Source organism: Aulonocara sp. 'chitande type north' Nkhata Bay, linkage group LG19 (genome assembly GCF_057382095.1).
Source record: "Aulonocara sp. 'chitande type north' Nkhata Bay isolate Kocher_YH1m ecotype deep benthic linkage group LG19, A_spYH_male_GT1.1, whole genome shotgun sequence".
Classification (NCBI taxonomy): domain Eukaryota; kingdom Metazoa; phylum Chordata; class Actinopteri; order Cichliformes; family Cichlidae; genus Aulonocara; species Aulonocara sp. 'chitande type north' Nkhata Bay.
This window is the reverse complement of record NC_141362.1, coordinates 15,127,637-15,150,726: the sequence shown is the minus strand read 5'-3', so window position 1 is coordinate 15,150,726 and position 23,090 is coordinate 15,127,637. Positions and strand designations below refer to the sequence as shown.

Below are 23,090 nucleotides of genomic sequence, written 5' to 3'. Positions count from 1 at the left end.
TTTTTGTATTAACCTTCTACTGTACGAGGATTACATGCCAGAAAATGTGCAAAAGAGAACGTCATGAAAATGTCAAAGAAAGAAATGTGTTATAAGGTGAAAGATAAGACCAGCATGAAGATGACAGGAAAGCAAAGTGTGGCTACAGAAATCAAATTTTTAAAAAAAAACGAGGTGTGTCACTATGACAACAACCTAATAAGTATAAAATATATAGGCAGGGCATTATTTATCTATTTAAATGTTGCCTAAATAATAGGGGTAACATAGAAGTATAGATGAGAACTGAAACTCAGTGACTAAATCTGAGGTATTTAGACAGATATAATTTGCAATCAGCTTTCACACTGATGACTGACAATAGCTGGTTTGACTATTGACAGAGATCCCAGTATTGTATTATTGATTCCCTCAGGGATGTAAGGTAACTAATGTCTATAAATGAAAACATAATGTTGGTAATTACTGGGTTATACACAAATAATACAAATAAGACATTCAGTAAACACTTAAATTATGATTATTTTTATTTTGTGTTGTCAAACTAAAAAAAATAATAATAATAGCATTAGTAACCATTACTAATTACCCCACTTTGTCATGTAGGTAAAAAGTAGTATAAAACACCACACACTATGACCGAATCACAAAACAAACAGTTCTGACAGTAGGCATACAAGCGTGAGGATTTGCTTTCTTGAATGTGTAACTCACTTAAGCATTTGTAGAATATGCTTGCAGTCGTGGTTAAACATTTTCTTGTTTATGCTGCCAAATAACACCGAATCATTGCACAGATGTTATTTAAAAACCAAATCGCAGCTTTGCTCAAAGCTTCATTTGCTAGATCTGACAAAGTCTTGGAAACATGCATACTATATGATACTAAGAGTTGCACATGTAAGATGCCATTTTGGAATTTTGTTATGGAATAAAGCTTAAAAAAAGAATAAAGTTACATATTATACTAAGTATTATTCATCAACATAAACCAATTAACTGTATCTGAACTGCTTGGGTGAAATAAAATCACTTTTTGGCCAATTACATATTTTGTGGTGTAGCTTTGGATATTTATTATTATTCGTTCCCTATGTGATTAAAGGATGGAGACACATCCATATTTGCAATATAATAAGCTGAAACCTGATTATCTTCTTTTAAGATGAAATTCTTTTTTTTTTAAAAATGAAGCAATTGACGTTCAAGGTTACATTCAGAACTGCAGACGCTGTTGGTTTGGGGATTGTTAAAGGCTGTAGCTGTTTGATTGCTTCTGCACCAACACAGAGAAAAGTCAATAGTTGAGATGTGAGGGCCTAGTGCTGGGACGGAGGAGAATTTGGGAAGAAGAAGCTTCTACTCCTCTAGGAAATATCCTTTCTGTTAGATTTGCAAGCTGTGGTTTTCCAGCAAGAATATTGCTGTTTTATCTTTAATTCCTTGGAAGACTAAAGTTGACTGCTTCTCGATTATCATTTTCAAGTGCCTTACACACATGCACACATGTGCACAGGGAAATACACACATGCACATTTTCTGCAATCTTATCTGTCAAATGCACTAGTGCAGTGCAGTAGAAAATAAGATGAGAGACAGACAGGCACATGCGATATGTGAGACCAGAGTGTAATGCTTCCACATTCCACGTTGTGCTCTCATGCAGGCTATTTTCAGATACCACACACACACAGACCGACAAAGTGTCATTACAAGCTAATGCCATAATATGTTTGCCATGCCCTCCCACAACATTTTGCTCTGTAGGGCAGCCCCATTTACTGATCTGCATATAAACAAACAAAAACAATGTTGTTGTGCGCATTCAAATGCATGTGTGTGTGTTTTGCATGTGTATTCTTATATAAGCGTGCAGCCTCCTCTTGCCTGGAGGATGATGATGGAAACTGTTTGTCATCCTCCCACCTTTTTCTGTCTTTCTCTCTCTCTCCCTGCTCTGTCTTCATCCATTCAAATCAAAGGTACTTTATTGGCACAAAAAAAGGCATTTCCAGACTAGCATTAGAGTGCCGACATACGCAAATAGCCACTTAATTATGAAATCTGAACGCACATAATGATGGAGAAAAAGTGACTGCTAAAAGTGAGTGAATGGTTCAACGTATGTGTGAGTGTTCTAGGCAGCCTTTCAATGCATTTTAGTAATGAAAAATGCAGCTTTATTGCATTTTATTATTCCTTATGAAATGATCAGTTTCCTACGCTGCTGTCAGATAACACCCATGCATTCATTTAAAATTATGCCTCATATTGCAATGCTTTCAGTTGCTAGAGTAACGGAAGAGGAAATAGTCCCGTTCAATAAAGCTTTCTCAACTAAGTGTGTCCATTAGGCATCTTTGACAGGAGACTCTGCAGCTGGTGCAGACACTTGTGAGTGATTCCATGTCAGCTACCGGACCAGCTGACCAGGAGGTGAAGCTGGACGGTTTAAAACATTAGAAGAAATTCAAAAATTAAACACCGTAAAACAAAGTGTTTTATTCTTCTATGAAGCAGACTGTTTTATGGGGCATATTGTTGGGAACCCAACACGTAACACTAAGATGGTGTTCGCAGCTAGTCGGGTAAATGTGTTCATTGTGTTAAGCTTGAAAAGATTCCTGTGATCAATAAAACAGTTTTGTTAGCGTTGCTGTGCATTTTAAGCTATCTATATAAAAATATATGGAGAAAGAAAACTGAGCAAAACTTTGACTGTGATTTTCTCTAAACTAAAAACGCTAGTTGTGCACACGGTGCTCTCAGACACTACAAAAGACTGCTACAATATGACTTTGCTACTAACTCCAATTCACCATGTCACTTTGTATATATTTGTGGCTAGGTTATGTGAATATGTATCTGGAAGTAAATTATTTTCCTTTTATAGTGTCAGAGCACTTGATCAAAGAAAAAAAGAGCTCACTCCTTAAACAGTCACCCAATGGTGGAGACCAAAACAGAGATTAGGCCAGAAATACAACTCCAAACAAATGTTAATGTTGCTCTGTTTCTGATGATTGTGTTGCATTTTGCTTATTAATTATTAACTTTCTGAAATCCTGTAGGTGGTGCGTTCATGATTAGTTTTAATACCCCCAAAACAACCCATAAAATAAAGTCATTCTACATCAATACTAAAGAATATGTGAATATTAGTCAGAAATATTTTGTAATTTCTAGATAAATCTAATGATAAATCAGCCCATAATTAAGTACTTTTTTCTAGTTATTTAATTTTTGCTGGGATGCATTTTTATTAGCTATATTAAAGCCATTTTGATGTCTTAAATAAAAAGACTGTCCCTTTCTTTTTTTTGTCTTTCTCTCTTCATTTTATGTTATCCTACTTACCATAGTACTGTATTTGAATCAATTACTGCCAGTTTCTATCTTTCATTTATTCTAATATAAAGGAGGCTGACCCAATTTATAGTGCTTAAATAAAATATTCATTGCCCCTTTCCAATTCACCATTAATACTTTTTTCACCCTAGAGACCTAATTATGAAAATAAACCCTTTCTGTGTATCGTTCCCCCTCTTCTTCAAATTCATCTCAGTAATCCCACTTCCTTTTGCAGAAGGGGTCGATTCACTTGTTTTGCATTTATTTATGTCAGAAACAACGCAACATTTTGCTTGTAAAATAACCCTGCTGGTTAAGTTTATCATTCCTTCTGGTTTTGCTCAGTTTGCTTGTAAGTGTGCACTCACTTTGCTGCCATGTTGACTTCCAACCGTCTAAACAGGGTTAAGACATTTACAGTACATAATTTTTTTAGCAATAAAAGTGTATTACTGACACGCGACTATTTTCTAATTAAGCATGTATCAGTATTAATATTGAGAAAGACACATTTTTAAAAATGTTTTTGTATATTGAAATAAATGTTACACCATAACAACCTACATGGTTTTAATTTGAATTATTCTCGCTTCCATTTTAGTCCAAAGCATCCACCTTTGTCACTCCAGTCTTCTCTATCCTCTATCATTACATTTGTAAACCTCCTCTGAGGTTTTTTTTCTCCTGCCTGGGAGCTCCATTTTCACCGCCCTTTGTTCAGGATATGCAAACTGCTCAACGTGAGTTGTCCCTGTGATATACTCCTTTCTAACTCTCCATCTCCATCTCTGCCTGTTTCCTTTGTGTTAATGCCACTTTCTGCAAACCATAAATCATAGCAGGTTTCCTAAGTGGGGGGAGTGGATGGAGGGCGCTCTCTTCTTTGCGTCTCTTCGCATAGTTGATTGCGTTGTATTGTTGACCCCAGGTATTTGAACTCATTCCTCTTCTCTCCAAATCATATCTCCACCTCTTCAAGTCTCATCACTGTCTCACTATCCTCATACAAGTCCTACACAACCCTCACCAATTTATCTGCCACTCATGACAGTGCAACAGTTCGTCTTTTGGGACCCTATCATGTGATTTCTCTACATTTACAAAGACACAGTGCAGCTCATTCTGACCTTCTCTACACTTCTCCGACAACACTCTCAAAGCAAACATCACATTTGTAGTGCTCTTTCTCGACATGAAGCCCTGCTGCTGCTCACTGTTGTCACCTCTCTTGCCTCGCGTCATGGCTCATCTGCTTTATCCCTCTGTAGTTACTACAGCTCTGCACATCACCCTTGTTCTTGAATCCTCAAATATCCACTCTCCCTCCAATATTGTCGACACTTTTTTGTCTATATTTCCTTTGTGCCATTTTGTAGGTTAAAATATCCTTAATTTTTTTAACGTGTGCTTGCTTGAATGTAACAGAAAGTCATAGTTGTAGGCAGCAGATGCTTCCCTTCTCTTGGTTTGCCAATCTTCCAAAAGTTGGTAATGGCTCTCATTTTAACTATATTGGGTGGGACTTGTCACTGTAAAGGGACATACATAAGAGAGTTTAGATATGTTAGGTGTGTCCTTCTAATTTCTTCTCATATATACATGTACGAGTATATGAAAATGAGGTGCATCTGTAAAGGTGGTATAGATTAATAGAATGAAAGAAACATACATACCTGTGCTTCAAGTATGGGATGCGTGTGGTATGTGATATAAAAATTTAGATGACAGTGAGATAAATGGTACTCTTTATTTCAGCGTAAAAGTAAACACCTTAATCTAAGGCTGTTATTTATGCACTGTTGCAGTTTTGATTAGGCAGAAGCTATTAATGAGTCTTTTAAGCCTTACATTTTTGGAAGGATTGTTCATTTTTTTTTCAGTTAAAATTAAACAACCAGGAATTTTGTTCTCAAGGTTAAGAATTTCCAATTGAGCTAGACCTCATGGCCATGAGCAGGAAAGCAGGTATTAAATATGAATTGATGAAATTGAAGTGAGCCCTTCTTTGCTTCAATCCACATCGTTCTGTTATCATATGTATTCACAATTTTAATCTAAAAGCACCCTCATCTGTGTGCTGCACTAGTACAGAGAATATTTTTCGAGAAAATTCTTCATAACGGTCTCCAAACTGCCTTTATTCAAAATCAAGGGAATGCTTTTCAAAGGAGACTCAGTCACTTTTCATCCCGTGACTATGAGTCATAAATGCTTCTTTTATTCACCTGTTGCATGCACTCAGAAAAAATGATGCCCAGCAGAAACAAAGCTTGTTAATCTTAAGAGAGCTTTGCAGAAGATCACCAAAAGGCCTTCGAGCTATACTCACAGCCATAAATAGCAATTATTATTTACCAACCCTGCATTACACATACAGTAGCTCTGGGCATTTAGGAACCATTATTGTTTTCATATTGTGAAAGCCTAGATTTTTACTGGGTGTACTCAAAATAAATTGTTTGTTTTGAACATGCACGACTATTTTAACACATGTTAGAGGTTTTAAAGTGTTTCCTGCGAATTGATGGAATAAAAACATTTTTTGTTAGGATGACAAAACAAAAACACCCAAAAATAAATCACTGTGCTAAATCACAAAATGTTAAATTGCAGACATTGCCAACAAAAAGTACAACTGAGGATTTTGACAGTCTCATTTCTTTTATGGATGTTTTTATGTTTTAAAATGTTGTACATACTTGGCCCAATCCTGATGCTACATCTAAATCCAAGGATCACCTAAGTATACTACAGTGAACATCAAGGCAATCCATGGGATGCTTTATCATTTCAAATGCAAAATCTTAATCTGCATGTGAAATAAATGAGTAAAACGATGGTTTAACATATCAGATTCGAAAAATTCAGGACATCACCAATGTGAGTGGGATTCATCTTCTGGGATCAATTTCTGAAGTATTTTGTTCTGAATATAACAATCCAATTAGCTTTCCAGTTAGTTTCCAGTTAGCCTCATTCAAGATTTTATCTTAATACAGAATGCATTCTAATCTAAACCACAGTCACCAAACGTCATTGATACCTCATAAAATAATGAGCTGAGACAGTTTTACACAGTGTCTTCAGCCGCTTTGATATATGCATCTGTGTGCATTTTGACAGATTTTATAGCATAGAAAGTGTATTGTGAACATGAGGGTGCATCCATTCAGTGATACTTTGCTGTCTCTTGAAAAATAGTGGTGTGATGCAATGTTGCAGAAATAGAATTGTAGACCAGATATTACACAGCTTCTCCATGAATCAGGCACTTAAAGCACCAAACCGCCAAGATCTCATGTTACAAATCTTACTGTCTCACTGCTTTCTTCCTTTTACTGCTTCTCTTCTGTTCTCAGTCATACAAAAACAGAAGCCAGTGCATTTATAACTGAATCTAAAATCAATACATGTCTCAGGATAGTACATCTAGTATACATTTCTGTGTGCATGCATTAAACATGCTTCCACATCAGTGTGTCGCCTATGGCTTTTGGGCATGTGTGTGTTCTCACGTTCCACTCCTACCAGAATGACCTTGGCGGTGATCATCTTGAATTTCGGGCAGCTCGTGTACTCCTATAAATCATCCAGCTGGCTGTATCTGCCTTTGATTGGTTTGATTTGAACCATTAAGTCCAATTCTGTCATGAAGCGGAGATTGTGATGCAGGACAGGAGGCAGGCTTAAGGAGGATTTTTCATCCTTAATGCAATGAAAACATGCATGTGCAGAATGAATTCAGTATAAAGTCAGGTGGAGAGACTGAAATAGACTGTTCAGTAAACCCCTTTCCTAACCAGCAGTTGTTCTGGTAATACATATAGCTGGGAATGAGAGATATTTATATACAAAACTCACGTTTTTTAAATGCCACAAAGACCAGAAGTATAAAAAATGGATTGCACAATGTGTTCACCTGCTGCAAACAGAAGCATACATCCCTTTCTTGAACACTGTTGCAGTAGTAACGAGTATCCAGCGGCATTTGATTTTTTGTTTTTTAGGTAATTTTAGGTACTCGCAGTTGAAAACTGTACCTGCTCCATATTATTTATGAACATTTATACTCTAGTTTCCATGACTGTTGTTACACAGATTAGTCCTTATCCCAATACCAAAATATTAAGCTTAACTATACAATTATGGATTAAAATGGTCAACCTGAATATTACCTGCAAAGGTGGCACTCCATTCAATCCTGATATAAGTTGGTCTTATTGTTTTTTTTTCTTTACAGTATATAAAAAATATTTATATTACAGCCTTTCTTTGTTCAAGTTATGCATTCTAACAGTCTTTTCAGGATAGTGTTTGTGGGAACTATGGTGTTAAACCTGCTTCACTGCTCAGCTCATCTCATACTAGTACCAACAGGCTTCTCAGATAAATGCATCACCACAAGTAGTGGTAGTTTGTATTTTAGTGATTGATAAAGCCTGTTTTTTGCACATTGACCACTGAGATGAAAAGGTTAATTGAAGAATGTTTTAACACATTTTTAGGTTAGGTTGATATTTTTTAAAATTATTAAGTGGAATCTTTAGCAAATCTATCACTATTATAATTAATGTGTGTCTGTATGTACACAGAAGGTATCGAGTATCTGTTTTAAATGCAAAGCATGCATACAGATTAGACTTAAGTCTTGGTGCGGCTGGGATTCATTTTCCTGTGTGTGTGTGTTTAGGCCTACTCAGCGCTACGTTCTCACAGTGCACTAATTGAATAAAGAGTAATTGTGATGTATTTAGGCAGCTGCTGACCCCTGTTGTTCAAGTGAGTAAACCATTAGCTTAAGCATAAGGTTTACTTCAGTGGACGCACAGAAAAACAAAGCAAACGGTGCAGGAGAGAGAACACAAAGCCAGCAGGTTACGTTAAGTCAGGGGTGTCCAAACTCCGGCCCGCGGGCCAACTGTGACCCGCGGGCCATTTTTAATTGGCCCACAAGTAATTTTATAAATAGAATAGAATATGGCCGCACATCAACTTTTGCTTGAGTGTATTGCACTTCTTAGTTTTAACATCATGGGGAGCTGCTGTTGATCAAGGCAGTTGCTCCACCTAAAAGGACAATCACAGAAGAAATGTACCCCAAGTTACTAAACAGAACCAAAGAAGCGAAAGGTAGAAAGTGAATGCAGAGAATTTCAGACACGGTGGGAGAGTGAATATTTCTTCAAAGAATTCAAGGGGAAGTGTGTCTGTTTGATCTGCACTGAAACTGTGGCAGTTATGAAAGAGTATAATGTACGACCTCATTATGAAACCAAACATCAGGCCTATGCATCCTACACTGGTGCTGAGCGAGAGCAGAAATTAAAGCAAATGGTAGCTCTCCTGCGGGGCCAGCAACAGTATTTTTTTCGTGCTCAAATTGTCCAGGAAAAGGCTCCAATAGCCAGCTATGAGGTCGCCCAACTCATCGCAAGACATGGCAAGCCTGTTTCAGATGGAGACCTCATAAAACACGGCCTCGTTAAAGTCACTGAAATAATGTGCCCGGAAAAAGTGCAGGACTTCAACAACGTCAGCATGTCCAGAGATACAGTTGTGCGACACACTGAAGACTTGTCAGCCAACATTAAACTGCAACTGTCTGATGAAGCTGTGCTTATGGAAAGCTGTGATGAAGGCAGTTTTGTCTTTAATTATATTCAACAATATAACATATTCGATCACTTTTAAGTGATTTTTCTAACTTTAATACACTAAAGTTAAGGTTATATACCTAATTTCTAGTAGGTGGCCCAGCCCCTCCTATATTTTTATGTATGTGACCCGCAGTGAAAAAAGTTTGGACACCCTTGCTTTAAGTGGTCTGGGCATTGGTGCATTTTGTTATGCATTAGATGCTGGTATAAGCCATGAAAGGTGCAGGCTTGTAGCCACAGAAGACCATGTAAGCTATTAATTTGATTGACAAAATGAAAAACAGAAGCTGAAAGGTATTTCCAGCAACAACAAGTATAACCTACAAGCTTTAATTCTCTTAAAGTCTGTGAGCATGCAAACACTAGCGCTGGATGTTGTTGCATTTAGCTTAAATTTTGTTTCGATTGACCCAGATCCTTCTTTAATAGGTGGGTGCATTTCCTGCAAGTGCTTAGTTGCATTAATGAGTGAAATTAACAGGGAAGTGGGAGCTTTTTTCCAACATGCTTTTCCAAGTCAAAAAAGAACACACGAAACACAACAAATCTTTTTTGATTCGATCTGACATCATTATTAACGTGAATAACCACAAATAAGTTGCATTTATTGTCATTTAGTGTGTATGGCTCATGTCTCGTGCCGAGCTAAAGAAAACACAGGGTCCACATATTAACTGCTCTGGAGCTCTCAATCATGTCACATGAGCTCCCAGTGGCAATATCTACGAGCACTTTAACCCTTTCCACCCTGGTGATTCCTGTACAAGGTTATGTTATTGACCCGCTGCCACTTTTAGAAAGTTTCCAAGCATGGCCCATCAGTAAATATTAAAGTGGATACAATGCTTTGCTTTATTTCTGTTGCATCCCATTCGGTAGGGTTGCAGCTGAATTGCAGTTTGGAAGAGGCTAAAATAAAACCTTTAAAAAAGAAAAATCCTTCTCGTTTAGTGTTTAGGACAAAAATTCTCACACGTTTTTTATCCACAGAGTTCAAGGTTATTATTTTGAATTACATTCTGAAGACATGTCTTGCTGGATTTTGGGGCTGTTACTTTAGTTGGAAACTTCAAAAGTAGGGTAGAATCTGCTGGGCTATATTCTCTTTAATGTGCTGAAAAAACAGAAAATTAAATGTGATCATTTCTGTGTCAATAATCTGATGCAATGTGGTTAAAAGCTACAGAACAACTCTGAAGTCAACCTCTCTTTTTTGTCATCCTCGAGTCAGCTTGAAAACTTTAAATGATTAAAAACGTGAATTCATCCAGATCAAAGAAAAAATGCTTGCTTGTTCTTACCTGGTGGCTGTCTGAGGTGGTGCAGGTCATCGACTAATCTGGAAGGTTGGTGGTTTGATGTCTGGCTGCTCCAAATATTGGGCAAGATATTAAACCCAAGTCGCTCACTGATGCATCCATCAGAGTGTGAATGTGTATGAAAGTTAGATAAAAGCACTTTAATAGAAAGGAAAAAAACATAGAAAAAGTGCTTGTATGAATGGGGGAACGAGGCGAGTTGTATAAAGTGGATTTACGATAACTAACACATGTAACAGCAACAAATTCACTGAAAGGATTTCATTATAATATCTGATGTTGATCTTACACCATAAGGGAAACTTTTAAAACTGGGGTACATCATAAGATACTTCAGTTACAGTGGGGCAAAAAAGTATTTAGTCAGCCACCGATTGTGCAAGTTCCCCCACTTAAAATGATGACAGAGGTCAGTAATTTGCACCAGAGGTACACTTCAACTGTGAGAGACAGAATGTGAAAAAAATCCATGAATCCACATGGTAGGATTTGTAAAGAATTTATTCGTAAATCAGGGTGGAAAATAAGTATTTGGTCACCTCAAACATGGAAAATCTCTGGCTCTCACAGACCTGTAACGTCTTCTGTAAGAAGCTTTTCTGTCCCCCACTCGTTACCTGTATGAATGGCACCTGTTTGAACTCATCATCTGTATAAAAGACACCTGTCCACAGCCTCAAACAGTCAGACTCCAAACTCCGCCATGGCCAAGACCAAAGAGCTTTCGAAGGACACCAGGAAAAGTATTGTAGACCTGCACCAGACTGGGAAGAGTGAATCTACAATAGGCAAGCAGCTTGGTGTGAAAAAATCAACTGTGGGAGCAATCATCAGAAAATGGAAGACATACAAGACCACTGATAATCTCCCTCGATCTGGGGCTCCACGCAAGATCTCATCCCGTGGGGTCAAAATGATCATGAGAACGGTGAGCAAAGATCCCAGAACCACACGGGGGGACCTGGTGAATGACCTGCAGAGAGCTGGGACCAAAGTAACAAAGGTCACCATCAGTAACACACTACAACGGCAGGGAATCAAATCCCGCAGTGCCAGAAGTGTTCCGCTGCTGAAGCCAGTGCATGTCCAGACCCGTCTGAAGTTTGCCAGAGAGCACATGGATGATACAGCAGAGGATTGGGAGAATGTCATGTGGTCAGATGAAACCAAAGTAGAACTTTTTGGTATAAACTCAACTCGTCGTGTTTGGAGGAAGAAGAATACTGAGTTGCATCCCAAGAACACCATACCTACTGTGAAGCATGGGGGTGGAAACATCATGCTATGGGGCTGTTTTTCTGCCAAGGGGACAGGACGACTGAACCGTGTTAAGGACAGAATGAATGGGGCCATGTATCGTGAGATTTTGAGCCAAAACCTCCTTCCATCAGTGAGAACTTTGAAGATGAAACGAGGCTGGGTCTTCCAACATGACAATGATCCAAAACACACCGACCGGGCAACAAAGGAGTGGCTCCGTAAGAAGCATTTGAAAGTCCTGGAGTGGCCTAGCCAGTCTCCAGACCTCAACCCCATAGAAAATCAGTGACGGGAGTTGAAAGTCCGTGTTGCTCGGCGACAGCCCCAAAACATCACTGCTCTCGAGAAGATCTGCATGGAGGAATGGGCCAAAATACCAGCTACTGTGTGTGCAAACCTGGTGAAGACCTATAGTAAACGTTTGACCTCTGTTATTGCCAACAAAGGTTATGTTACAAAGTATTGAGTTGTATTTTTGTTATTGACCAAATACTTATTTTCCACCCTGATTTACGAATAAATTCTTTACAAATCCTACCATGTGGATTCATGGATTTTTTTTTCACATTCTGTCTCTCACAGTTGAAGTGTACCTCTGGTGCAAATTACTGACCTCTGTCATCATTTTAGGTGGGGGAACTTGCACAATCGGTGGCTGACTAAATACTTTTTTGCCCCACTGTATAATAACTCAGGGATATTCCAAATGAACGAAAACATTCAGGAAAGGCCTGTGATATAACATCTTGCACTTACTTTTTTGAAGAACTATGAGGTGAGTTATAAGCCACAGATAACTAAAATGCGAGACTCATTACCTGCAAATGATACAAAATCAACAGCTTTATTGTAATGTCATAGATTAGCTTGAGCTTTGCATGTTATTTTCCCTAATAGGTGATTGAGATGCACCTGAACTAATGCTTAATGTTCTTAAATGTAGTCCCTGCGGTAATCTAATTTTCTATATCACTTTAATATCTGGAGGTTGTAAGCTTCAGTGTATTTTTTCCTGTCAGGAAGAATACTTCGCAGTAAACAAATGTCACTCTCACCAACAAGAGCCCAGTCCTCTCAGACTGTGGGAGGACCCTTAAACGCGTGAAGGGTTTTCCTAACACTGACATAAATAATCTATTTCAACACAACAAGTGCTGTAGTAAACTACCTTACACTCCTCAGTAAAGAGCCCTGCAAAACCACTGGATGACACTTTAGGATTGTCAGAGTAGTTTCCTACTTCTGATGCTACATCCACGTCACGTGGTAAAGATTGTTGCTACGAGCTCTCGACTTACAACAGTCACTCAGAGATGAATACCAGCGGAACAGGTGCTGTTTTATTTAATGAGTCACTTTAAATAATCGCAGGTAGTTTTTAACTTTCATCTTTTGTGCATCACTTTTGCAAATTTAGCCAGGTTTTGTGGTAAGTCACTGGAGAAATAGACTAGGCGCTTAGTTCCTACTTTACGTGCAAGCTTCAAATGATGGGCAGTCTAAGGTCTGATTTAGATTTCTGCGGGGAAACTTTGTTGAACCTTTGTTTGACCCTATGACATAACCTATACAAGTGGTTGAAATTGTTGTCAGCATGTATGCTTGTGCTAATTGCTATTATTATTATATTGCGTATTAATAACTGTGTGGTCGTGGTAAAGCGTTGGGGGAGTTGAATTAGTTTGTTGAGAATAGAATTTGCTAAAGTGTCATTTAAATGGTTTACCATAAAGTGCATGATCACATTTGTATCACTCGCTTATTGGATGTGTGAAAAAGCTCATCAGGAGGAAAAAAAACACTCAAAAAGTCTTCAATGGTGGCTTCTCCGCAGCTTCAAAGAAGTTTGAATGTGCGAATACTTCCAAGCCACCACTCTTAACTGCCAAGTTGTGCCTCTGGTTATCCCTGTGAGATTTGAATGCAGCCCGAGATCAGTTTCAGTATATGGAGCGTGTGGAGAATCCATTTGAGCTGTCCGGGGAAGCCGGTTGTTCATCAGTGAGCAAGCCAGGGGTGAAACTGGCTTTATGGGAGACCTTCGGGGGAACAGGGTGGATGGATTTCAAAGAAGTGGATAAAGCAGCACACACATGTGTGAAACAGAATCGTATTTTACACATCGCTGCAAACAGAGCTTAATTTGTCTTCCTTACCCATAATCCCTTTGGTTAATTCACCATTCCATTTGATCCCAGTGGTCCTACATGTCACCTCAAGCTACATCAGGTTGCGAGTGAAGAAGAGTTTGTGTGAAAATTAAGTTCAGTGCTGGTGAAATGCTCACTTTTATATGTGTGTGACATATAACCTTATCCCTCCTGTGTAGCGGATGGCTTTACGGTTTGCATATCGCATACAAAGCGTGACAGAACAACGTCCTCTTCATCTATCCTGCCTCGTCTCCTCTCTCTAAATGAAATTCGTCCCTCTCCCCCTTTTTCTTTCACACCTCAGCACTCATTTTAATTAGCTGGCTCTCTGATCGCTCTTTTTTTCCTCCTCACTCTCTCTGATAATTCTCCCCGTTTCCTTTCCATTTCTCTGTCTCACTCGTTCATTCTCATTACAGTCATTTCTCAGAGTAATTAATGAGGTGATATCTGCTTTCGTGTCAGAAAGGTCAAGAGCTGTCTCTCGCTCGCTCTCTTGCTCTTTCTGTAGCACCAGAGCATATGAGTCATCCGGTGATCTATTTAGCTGCTGCTCCATCTTTCTGGTCTTCTTTCGCTGCACTCAAACAGAGAGGAAAAGAAAAACTGGACTTGTACGACCTCTGACATCGTAGCAAATTTCATGTCAGTGATTTCACACAGATGTAAGAAGTACAGAGAGAGGACCTCACAACTAGACTACAGATTGGTGAATGGTTTTGTAATCAGTCCTGGGTAGTGTGTTAATATTACACGACTCTATATAATTTATTAAACTCTGGTCTTAACATACAGGTGCCATTTACAGTAGTTTGAAAATCTAAAAGTAGCAAATAGTAGGATACAAAAAATACTTTTGATCTCCAGGTAGGTTATGTAGTGGCCAGTGCTCCAAAGCCCAGGAGCCTGACACTCACCCCAACATTAAATGGCCATGGAAGGATTACTGAACTGAACATGGACACAGACCCAGGCAAGGGTCAAGAAGACCTGGCTCAGATTTGTCTTTTCCAGTCAAAAGACAAGAGAGGAAGGGATGCAGAACAACCTAAGTAACACACATAAGAAAAACAAAGGAAAAAGCAATAAAATATCCTCAAAGTGATGTGATAAGATAAGATAAGAGCTGCAAAACAACCATGAAGAGGCTAAGTATGACAACAAAATGATAACAATGGAATAAAAAACAGTGATACACAAAAACAAAGCCACCACAGAGAGACTGGAAGTGGTAGGATCTTGTAATTCTTCTCCAGGAAAAATACATCTGACAAAAACAAAATGTGGTTCCAGTTTGGAATAAACAAGAGAACTATGAGGTTAGCATGAGCAGTGTTGGTTGTACTAACAGTCTATGTCTGGCAAGTGCAGTGCAGGAACACCACAGTGATGAATTCACACCACAGATGGAGGCAAAATTGAACAAAAAAGCATTTTGATTTTAACACCTTCACTGTGTGCTTGTTAGTGATGGGAATGACATCCAAGGACTGATGAGACGTGTTGCTTTCTACAAGACATTCGGTTGCGCGGCTCCTTTATTACACAGGGACTCGGGTAATGGTATGAACACCAGCTACGCAAGTTGGTTAGATGAACCGGCCGTACCATGTGCTTTCTTTGCAAATACTCTGGCTTAAAATTCATTTTTTTGTTGAAATGGCTCCAAATGCTGCTGCTGTTTCATTCTGCACTCATGTCCTTTCCACTAACTGGCTGCTTCTCTGCAAAGACACTGATTGGAACAAATCAGTCTTCAAAGTAATGACATATTATGGGCAATTCTCTCAAAGCAGACCAAACTAAGACGTTATTGTTGAGGTTGAGGTTTATGTTTTTACCCTTCTTGGATTCTCAGAGTGTAAAAATCTGTTTTGTGGGATATTTTTCCCTTTTTGGTTTGGATTTGATTTATAAAGCAGTAGCAGGCCATGAATAAAACAGTTTACCTATACATATGCCATGGTGTGTTATTTATAATAGGTTATCTTATGAGAGAGTGAGCATTCCCAGTTGTAACTTTAAAACATCTTAACAAACCTATTATGGAACACACAGCATACAAGTTGTTTCTATTGTTTTGCTGCATTTGTGTTCAAATAAAAAGTGTGAGAAAAGTTCACAGAGACAAATCCTCAACTTCTGTTTCACCCTCATTATGTCTGTGTTGTGTTCTTCTGTGAATGCGTAGATGTTTGCGTGTGCATGCTTGTTTGTACTGTGATCTATTTAATGGTGATTCTCCCATGTCCTTCAAACCTGAAATCAAGGTTGCCATTAATGAGGATTTTCTCTCTCTCCCTGACCACCCTGCACTCTCGCACTAACACTCTAATTAACTACAAGCACTGCGGCTTGTTAATGATGACTGAGTATGTGTGCCTTTTCACTCATGTTCATGCACAATAACACTGCTGAGCAATAAATGAGACTAATAAAACCCTCTTCTTGTTTGGTGGTCATAGTCATGTTTGGTTATAAAGTTTGTTTTTTTTCTGATCACCATGACTGATCACTTTATTCTTTAACGTGCACAAAAAATCCACCACAGATGATTTTTAGAGGCCCAGCCACCTGTCTCCGTACTGCACTCATCATCATATCTACACTTGACTTTTAATATACATCTTTGCATTCAGTTATTTGAGTTGATATCAAAGGATGTGCAGTTGGTGATAGATAATGTATTATTACAGAGAAGCTTGAGGAAGTACATCCTTCTCCTTTTAAAAAGACTTTTGAATGGGGAAGCATGTTTTATCTCAGTTTCTTTGTCACGTTCCATTTGTTTTTAACATTTTACTTTTGCCATAAGTTTTTCCTTCTTTCCTACTAAATATCAAACAGATCCAAATGGCCTCCAGATGGCAGTAACAAGTGTATGTGACTGCAAACCAGGAGTTTGGGGCCAATTGATGGGACCAGTTCACTTAGTTATATGCATCTCATTTCAAATGTCATTAACATCTCTTTTTCTCTCTCTTGGTCTGTCTTGTTTCCATTTATTTTAGGTGTTGTTTCCAGGTACGGGGGGTAACCATGGAAAGGCTGGTACTGTGTGTAATGCTGGCCGTCGCTATGGCTGTGCGGGCACAGATATGCCCAAAACGCTGCGTATGTCAAATACTGTCACCCAACCTGGCAACCCTCTGTGCCAAGAAAGGTCTACTATTTGTCCCACCCAACATTGACAGACATACAGTGGAGCTACGACTGGCTGACAATTTTGTCACAAGGTGATCGTCACATCAATAATAACGATACTCATGAGACTAAACCATTTACATTAAAACCCTTCGATAGCTGTTGTTGAAACTCTATTGGTAGAACGTCTGCATTACTGCAGTACATGATGTTATATGAGTTGCCACTCTCGCTAGACTGTATTTTATAAGTGTAATGTGGGTCACTAGTATGGCAGTTACCTCATTTTAACGATATTTTATTTTTGTCTCATCTTTGCCCAAAGTGTGAAAAGAAAAGATTTTGCAAACATGACACGTTTGGTGGACCTGACATTATCCAGAAACACCATCTCCTACATCACACCTCATGCCTTTGCTGATCTGGAAAACCTCAGAGCCCTGCACCTCAACAGGTATGAACTAAAAATAATGTCTTACAATATGAAATCTTATTTATACGTTTTCTCTGAAGTTTTATTTCTCTTCAATTTCCCACAGCAACCGACTGACGAGGATAGGCAATGATACATTCAGTGGGATGTCCAAGCTTCATCACCTGATTCTGAACAACAACCAACTGGTCATGATTCACCAGGGAGCATTCAATGACCTGCTGGCACTAGAAGAATTGGATCTTAGTTACAATAACCTCGACACTATTCCATGGGAGGCCATCCAGGTTAGAACCTCTTTAACATGCAACACTACTTTGAAGCTTGTTTGGCTGGAGGGCATTGGAAAAAAAAAGCATCCCGAGGCAAAGTCCTTAAAAAATGTGGGTGCATTTATTTTAGACTTAAATGAGCTTTGGGACTAAGCAGAGGTCATTATGTTGACAGTTCAATAACTGTATATGCAGTTTCACTGATAGCCAAGATGTGTTAGATCTGGGGTCGGCAACCTGTGGCTCCGGAGTCACATGCGGCTCTTTAGTCCTTATAGTGCGGCTCCGCGTGGTTTGGGAAAATAAATTAGAAGTATTTAGCTGAAGCATATTTTATTTATGTTAGTTCTTTTTTAACTTGTAGTTCTAAATTGGAAGATTATTGTGATATTGAAATATAAAAATAAAATTATATTCTATTATTTTTTCATCGCTCAAAATAAGCGTCACACTCGCGGAAGCCGGTATACCCGCCGATACACCGTGCATTTATTGAGACTTTCAACCCCAGGTAGGCCAATTATGGATCTTCGGATCCACATTATGTCAGCAGCTGTTCTCCACCGTGAACAATGTTAAAGACAAACACCGCTCACCCCTCACAGATGACAGCTTACAGTCCTGCGTAAAGATGAAAGTGACTTCATACAGCCCCGATTTGCAGACGCTGTGCGCAGAGGTTCAGGACCAGAAATTCCATTGTAAACACATCACAGCAGACCCGACGATGTTTGCATGAACATGCTTTTCAGCATCTCTTTATTGACCACTTTTCACACACGGTTGCTGTACGCATACAGCCGGCTGTAGCTTTGCAGCTCACAGCCTGACACACACCAACACAACAGCATAGATAGCACAGACGTAAAGGCGGCAAGGCGTGATTGCGTTCGCCTCCCCTGCAGCGGCGCTGCAGACCACGTCCCGCCACACACCAGGTAAAATACATACTAGGCAGAATTTTGCAAATATCTATTTTTCATTTTTTAGCAGCATAGTGCTTTTTTTCAAATTATTTTTTAAAAGTCAGGTCAAGGCTCCAAAAGCCCAAAGGCGATATAAGGGCGGCAGCTCACAACAGTTTTTGTTTGCTGCATGGATCATTTTAGTTCAGCTGGGTGTCTTTTCTTTTGTTTTATTTCTTTAAGAGTTCAAAATGTGTTAATTACATAAATAAAATGTAACTTTCTCTGTAGCACTTCATGGATTTCATAAGCAACACATACATGAAGGTAAAAAACAATATATACAGTGTTATCTTCATTTTTCAATTCAATTCAATTCAATAAAACTTTATTGATCCTGAAGGTTGACCCCGAAGGATACTGGGTGCATTGGGTACATTTTAGATGTCAAAAAGTATTTGCGGCTCCCAGTGTTTTCTTTTGCGTGGAAATCGGGTCCAAATGACTCTTTGGGTGTTAAAGGTTGCTGACCCCTGTGTTAGTAGGTAATGTCAGTACTGTAATGCTTGGTAACTAAGTATAGTCAACTTTAAAACTTTAAAAGAGGTTTTTTTCACCACACATTTTGTTTCCTTGCTCTGTTCCCCTTATCATTATCGAATGTGTGAAAAATTAACCACATTGAAAGAAACAATAATAAATGTCTCTTTTATTCTGTTATTTATCCAGCGAATGACAAGCCTCCACACGCTGAGTTTAGACCACAACATGTTGGAATACATTCCAGAGGGAACCTTTTCCCTTTTACAGAAACTAAACCGGCTGGATGTCACCTCTAATAAACTCCAAAAGCTACCACCTGACCCACTTTTTCAACGAGCACAGGTATTCTTAGAATTTTCTTTCCCACCACATTCAATCAAAAACATTAAACACAGCCTACCACACAATACCACCGTATTTAGGCAATTAAGTCCTTGGGGAATTCACGCAAAATAAAATAAAAACAGGTTGTGAATCAGCAGGCTAAAGCTGTTTATCTATTTTTCAGTGCAATTATTAAATCAATTTATTTTACTGTAATGTAAAAAAGCTGCAAATCAAATGCAATCAAAGTAGGTGTGACCACCTCTAAAAACTGTTAGTATGTGGATTTTGCTGGGCTCGAGCACACTGAATATCTCAGCAAAAGATCAGACCATGCAATGCTCAGACAAACTGCAAAAATCCAGCAGCTGCATCTCAGACTCTGCAGCCCTTATTTAGCATGTTAAATGTTAAAATTGCAGTAGTACAAATACAAGGAAAGTGAAAAGTATGGTTTGTTTGGAAGATTTGAAAGAAGGAAACCTTTCTTATCTAAAAAGAAGAGTCCAGAGTAGAAGTATTGATGGCCATAAAGCACAGTGCCACATTTGGTGATCACCAGTCACAGCCTATCTGCACAGACACCCCATACCAACTGTCGTGCATAGAATCGAGAGCCCATTATTTGGACTTGTTTTGCAGCCTCAGGTCCTGGGCACCTTGCAATCATTGAGTTGACCATGCTCCTTTGTATACCAAAGTATTCTAGAGTCAAATGTAAGGACAAGTCTCCAGCTCTCTTAATTCTCATTATTAAGTAGTTTATGTTTATGATGGAGCAAGGAACCACACATTCAACTGACCAAACTCGACCGAACGTAGTGGAATTGTCTATAAAAATGTTGCTGTTCTAATTATTACATTTTTTTAATGCACTCCCAGGTTCTAGCAACGTCAGGGATGCACCTCTCTTCTTTTGCACTGTCATTCGGTGGCAACCCTCTCCACTGCAACTGTGAGTTACTTTGGCTGCGAAGGCTGAGCAGGGAGGATGACCTGGAGACGTGTGCCACACCCCAGCACCTGTCTGGCCGATACTTTTGGTCCATCCCTGAAGAGGAGTTTCTCTGCGAGCCTCCACTCATCACCAGATACTCTCACGAGATGAGGGTCCTTGAAGGCCAGAGAGTTGCTCTCAGGTATCAGTTCTTGCTAGAATTGCATCTAAACATAATATGGTGGTTATGAAATCAATAATAATCAGGGAGTAAAGTTTTTATTATGTGGTGCAGTTTTGCCATCATCCTGTAACCACCTGACTTGCACAAACATGCAAGAATATGAAAAGCCTCACTGCTTACTGACACATAAAACATCAGCGACAGACACAAATATTACCAAAGACTTTACAGGACAAAACTAAATCAAGACAACAACAGCTTTTCTATTCAATTCGATTCAGTTATATTTATATAATATAGCGCCAAATCACAACAACAGTCGCTTCAAGGCGCTTTATATTGTACAGTAGATCGTACAATAATAGATTCAGAGAAAACCCAGCAATCATATGGGAAGGAAATACTCTCTACTAACAATCTTGTGCAATACAAATTTATTTCATGAAATTGAAAAAGTGGAGAAAGTGTATGGTTAGGTAATTAGGTGTTGACAACACATTTTTATACCCAGCACTTACTTTATCATAGTAACATTGTTACTCAAAAGAGTGACCATTATTTGTTGCTTTTAAAAAATGGGGGAATTATTTTACACACTTTTCACCACTCAAGTTTTCCTCTGCAACATCTGAGGTGCGCTGTCACATAATTACCAATTAACTTTAAAAACCTTTGGTAGAAAATGTCAACAAATGAACACAAATCTTTAGTAATTAAATTTGAAGAAATGCACACACAGTGCAATTTGCATATCTTTACCCTTTAAAAAGTCTGGGGTTAGGGTTGAAACAGCTTAAATGTATGTGTTTGTGTCACTTTCATTTCTCGCTTTTTCACTTCAAATGAACTTTACATCCCAGGAGCCCTTTTTAGTTCATTTCTAACATTAACAACCATGTGTGGAGAATGTGTAGTGTGACTCCAGCTAAAAATGTGATTTTTGTTAGCTCTTATTCTATAACTTTTGAAGCACTTCACAGTAATTGTAATTATCTGCAGAAAAGGGGAAAGCTAAATTACCCTGACAAACATGCTCCTCACTTTGATTGTTTCTAATTTGAATCCTTCAAATTGAGTCTGCTTTGTTGCGAAACCATTTTTTGTTTGATGAAATAGAATATTATGAACATTGTTTTTTTCTGACTCTTCTTTTTTGGTTTATAGCATGTGAGACATGAATTAAGCTATAAAATTTGACTGGTTGATACCATTTCTGGCTGTTTATTTGGATCTCTGTCTCAAAAGAGCTATGAACTATGACACAAAAAAAATTAATAACTACTTTTTTAGTATCTTAACTTACTAATTTTACACCAAGACAAGGAATTTTTAAATGTCAGCATTGAGTTATAATAATTTTATTGACCCAGAAACCTTTTAATATAGAAGTAATACTACTACAACCTAATACTACTCCATTATTAGCTAACCAACTGTAGTACAAAGGCTATCATTTGTACTCTAATTCAAATGTGCTCTGTCAACATAGTAGATAAGTTTCAGCCTCTTACTTTTCACCCAAGTCTCAGAGGAAAAGTAGCAGGATTCCAGAAACCATTAAGCATTAAGATTTGCTTCTACTGTACTGTTGTCCCTGTGCTGTCTTGTTTCAAGTTTCAATTCACTGGTTTTCTGTCTTTTAAGGTGTAAGGCAAGAGGTGACCCAGAGCCAGCCATTCACTGGATCTCTCCTGAGGGTAAACTGGTCTCTAATTCCTCCAGAACACTTGTCTACGCTAACGGGACTCTGGACATTGTCATCAGTAAGGTGCAAGACACTGGCTCGTTCACCTGTATCTCCTCCAACCCCGCCGGCGAGGCTCACCAAACAGTGGATTTGGTTATTATCAAACTCCCGCACATTTCCAACAACACAAACAACATCCAGGAGTCTGACACGCGATCGTCGGACATTTCCACGTCAACCCGAGGCGGCGCCAACGGGAGCAACGTGACTGGTGATGTGAAGAGTGGTGTGGATAAGAGGGTGGTGACAGCTGAGGCCACGTCATCAACTGCACTGATCAAGTTCAACTTCCAGAGGAATATACCAGGAATTCGGATGTTCCAGATACAGTATAACGGAAGCCAGGATGACTCACTGGTTTACAGGTAATCTTGACAGCATCACTGCATAACATTCATTACACAGAGTGAGAAATTGAATATGATGTGGCCTACTGAGAGAATGAGCCAAGCTTGAGCAGCATAGATCAAATTACATCAGAATAGATCTAACTTTAATAATCCTCTTGGAAAATGTTTTCACTCGAAATACAAGTGGAACAGCTGGAGAGAAGTGAGAATGTAAGGCATCTGGGCACTGGCATACCTACAAGGCTGATATATTGGCACTGCAAGGTAACTATAAGGGAGTTATTAGGCCACTCCAAGTGGGCTACTGGGGCACTACGAAGAAAGAATGCTGGCCGTGAAAGGGATACATGTGGGAGTTGTAAGGTCACTATGAAGTCTCTGCATGAGCTTGAAGGTAAGTGAGATTTATGCACATGGGCAAACCGAGGCCATGACCATGGAAATTCTAGGTTAAAATACCCTAAAAAACAAACAAAAAATGTGTATTTGCCAATTCTGTTTGATCATGAAA

General features: G+C 38.8%; 1 protein-coding gene across 1 annotated transcript in view; it reads left to right on the top strand.

The window, feature by feature from the left end:
• Positions 1-23,090, top strand: part of lrfn5a (leucine rich repeat and fibronectin type III domain containing 5a) — a 130,352-nt gene that overhangs the window by 87,816 nt on the left and 19,446 nt on the right. The window contains exons 3-8 of the mRNA XM_086274198.1: positions 16,752-16,976; positions 17,210-17,338; positions 17,424-17,604; positions 19,224-19,379; positions 20,244-20,500; positions 22,127-22,594. Of these exons, the coding sequence (XP_086130324.1) occupies positions 16,780-16,976; positions 17,210-17,338; positions 17,424-17,604; positions 19,224-19,379; positions 20,244-20,500; positions 22,127-22,594 (1,388 nt within the window). The 5' untranslated portion in view covers positions 16,752-16,779. The remainder of the gene's footprint in view (positions 1-16,751; positions 16,977-17,209; positions 17,339-17,423; positions 17,605-19,223; positions 19,380-20,243; positions 20,501-22,126; positions 22,595-23,090) is intronic.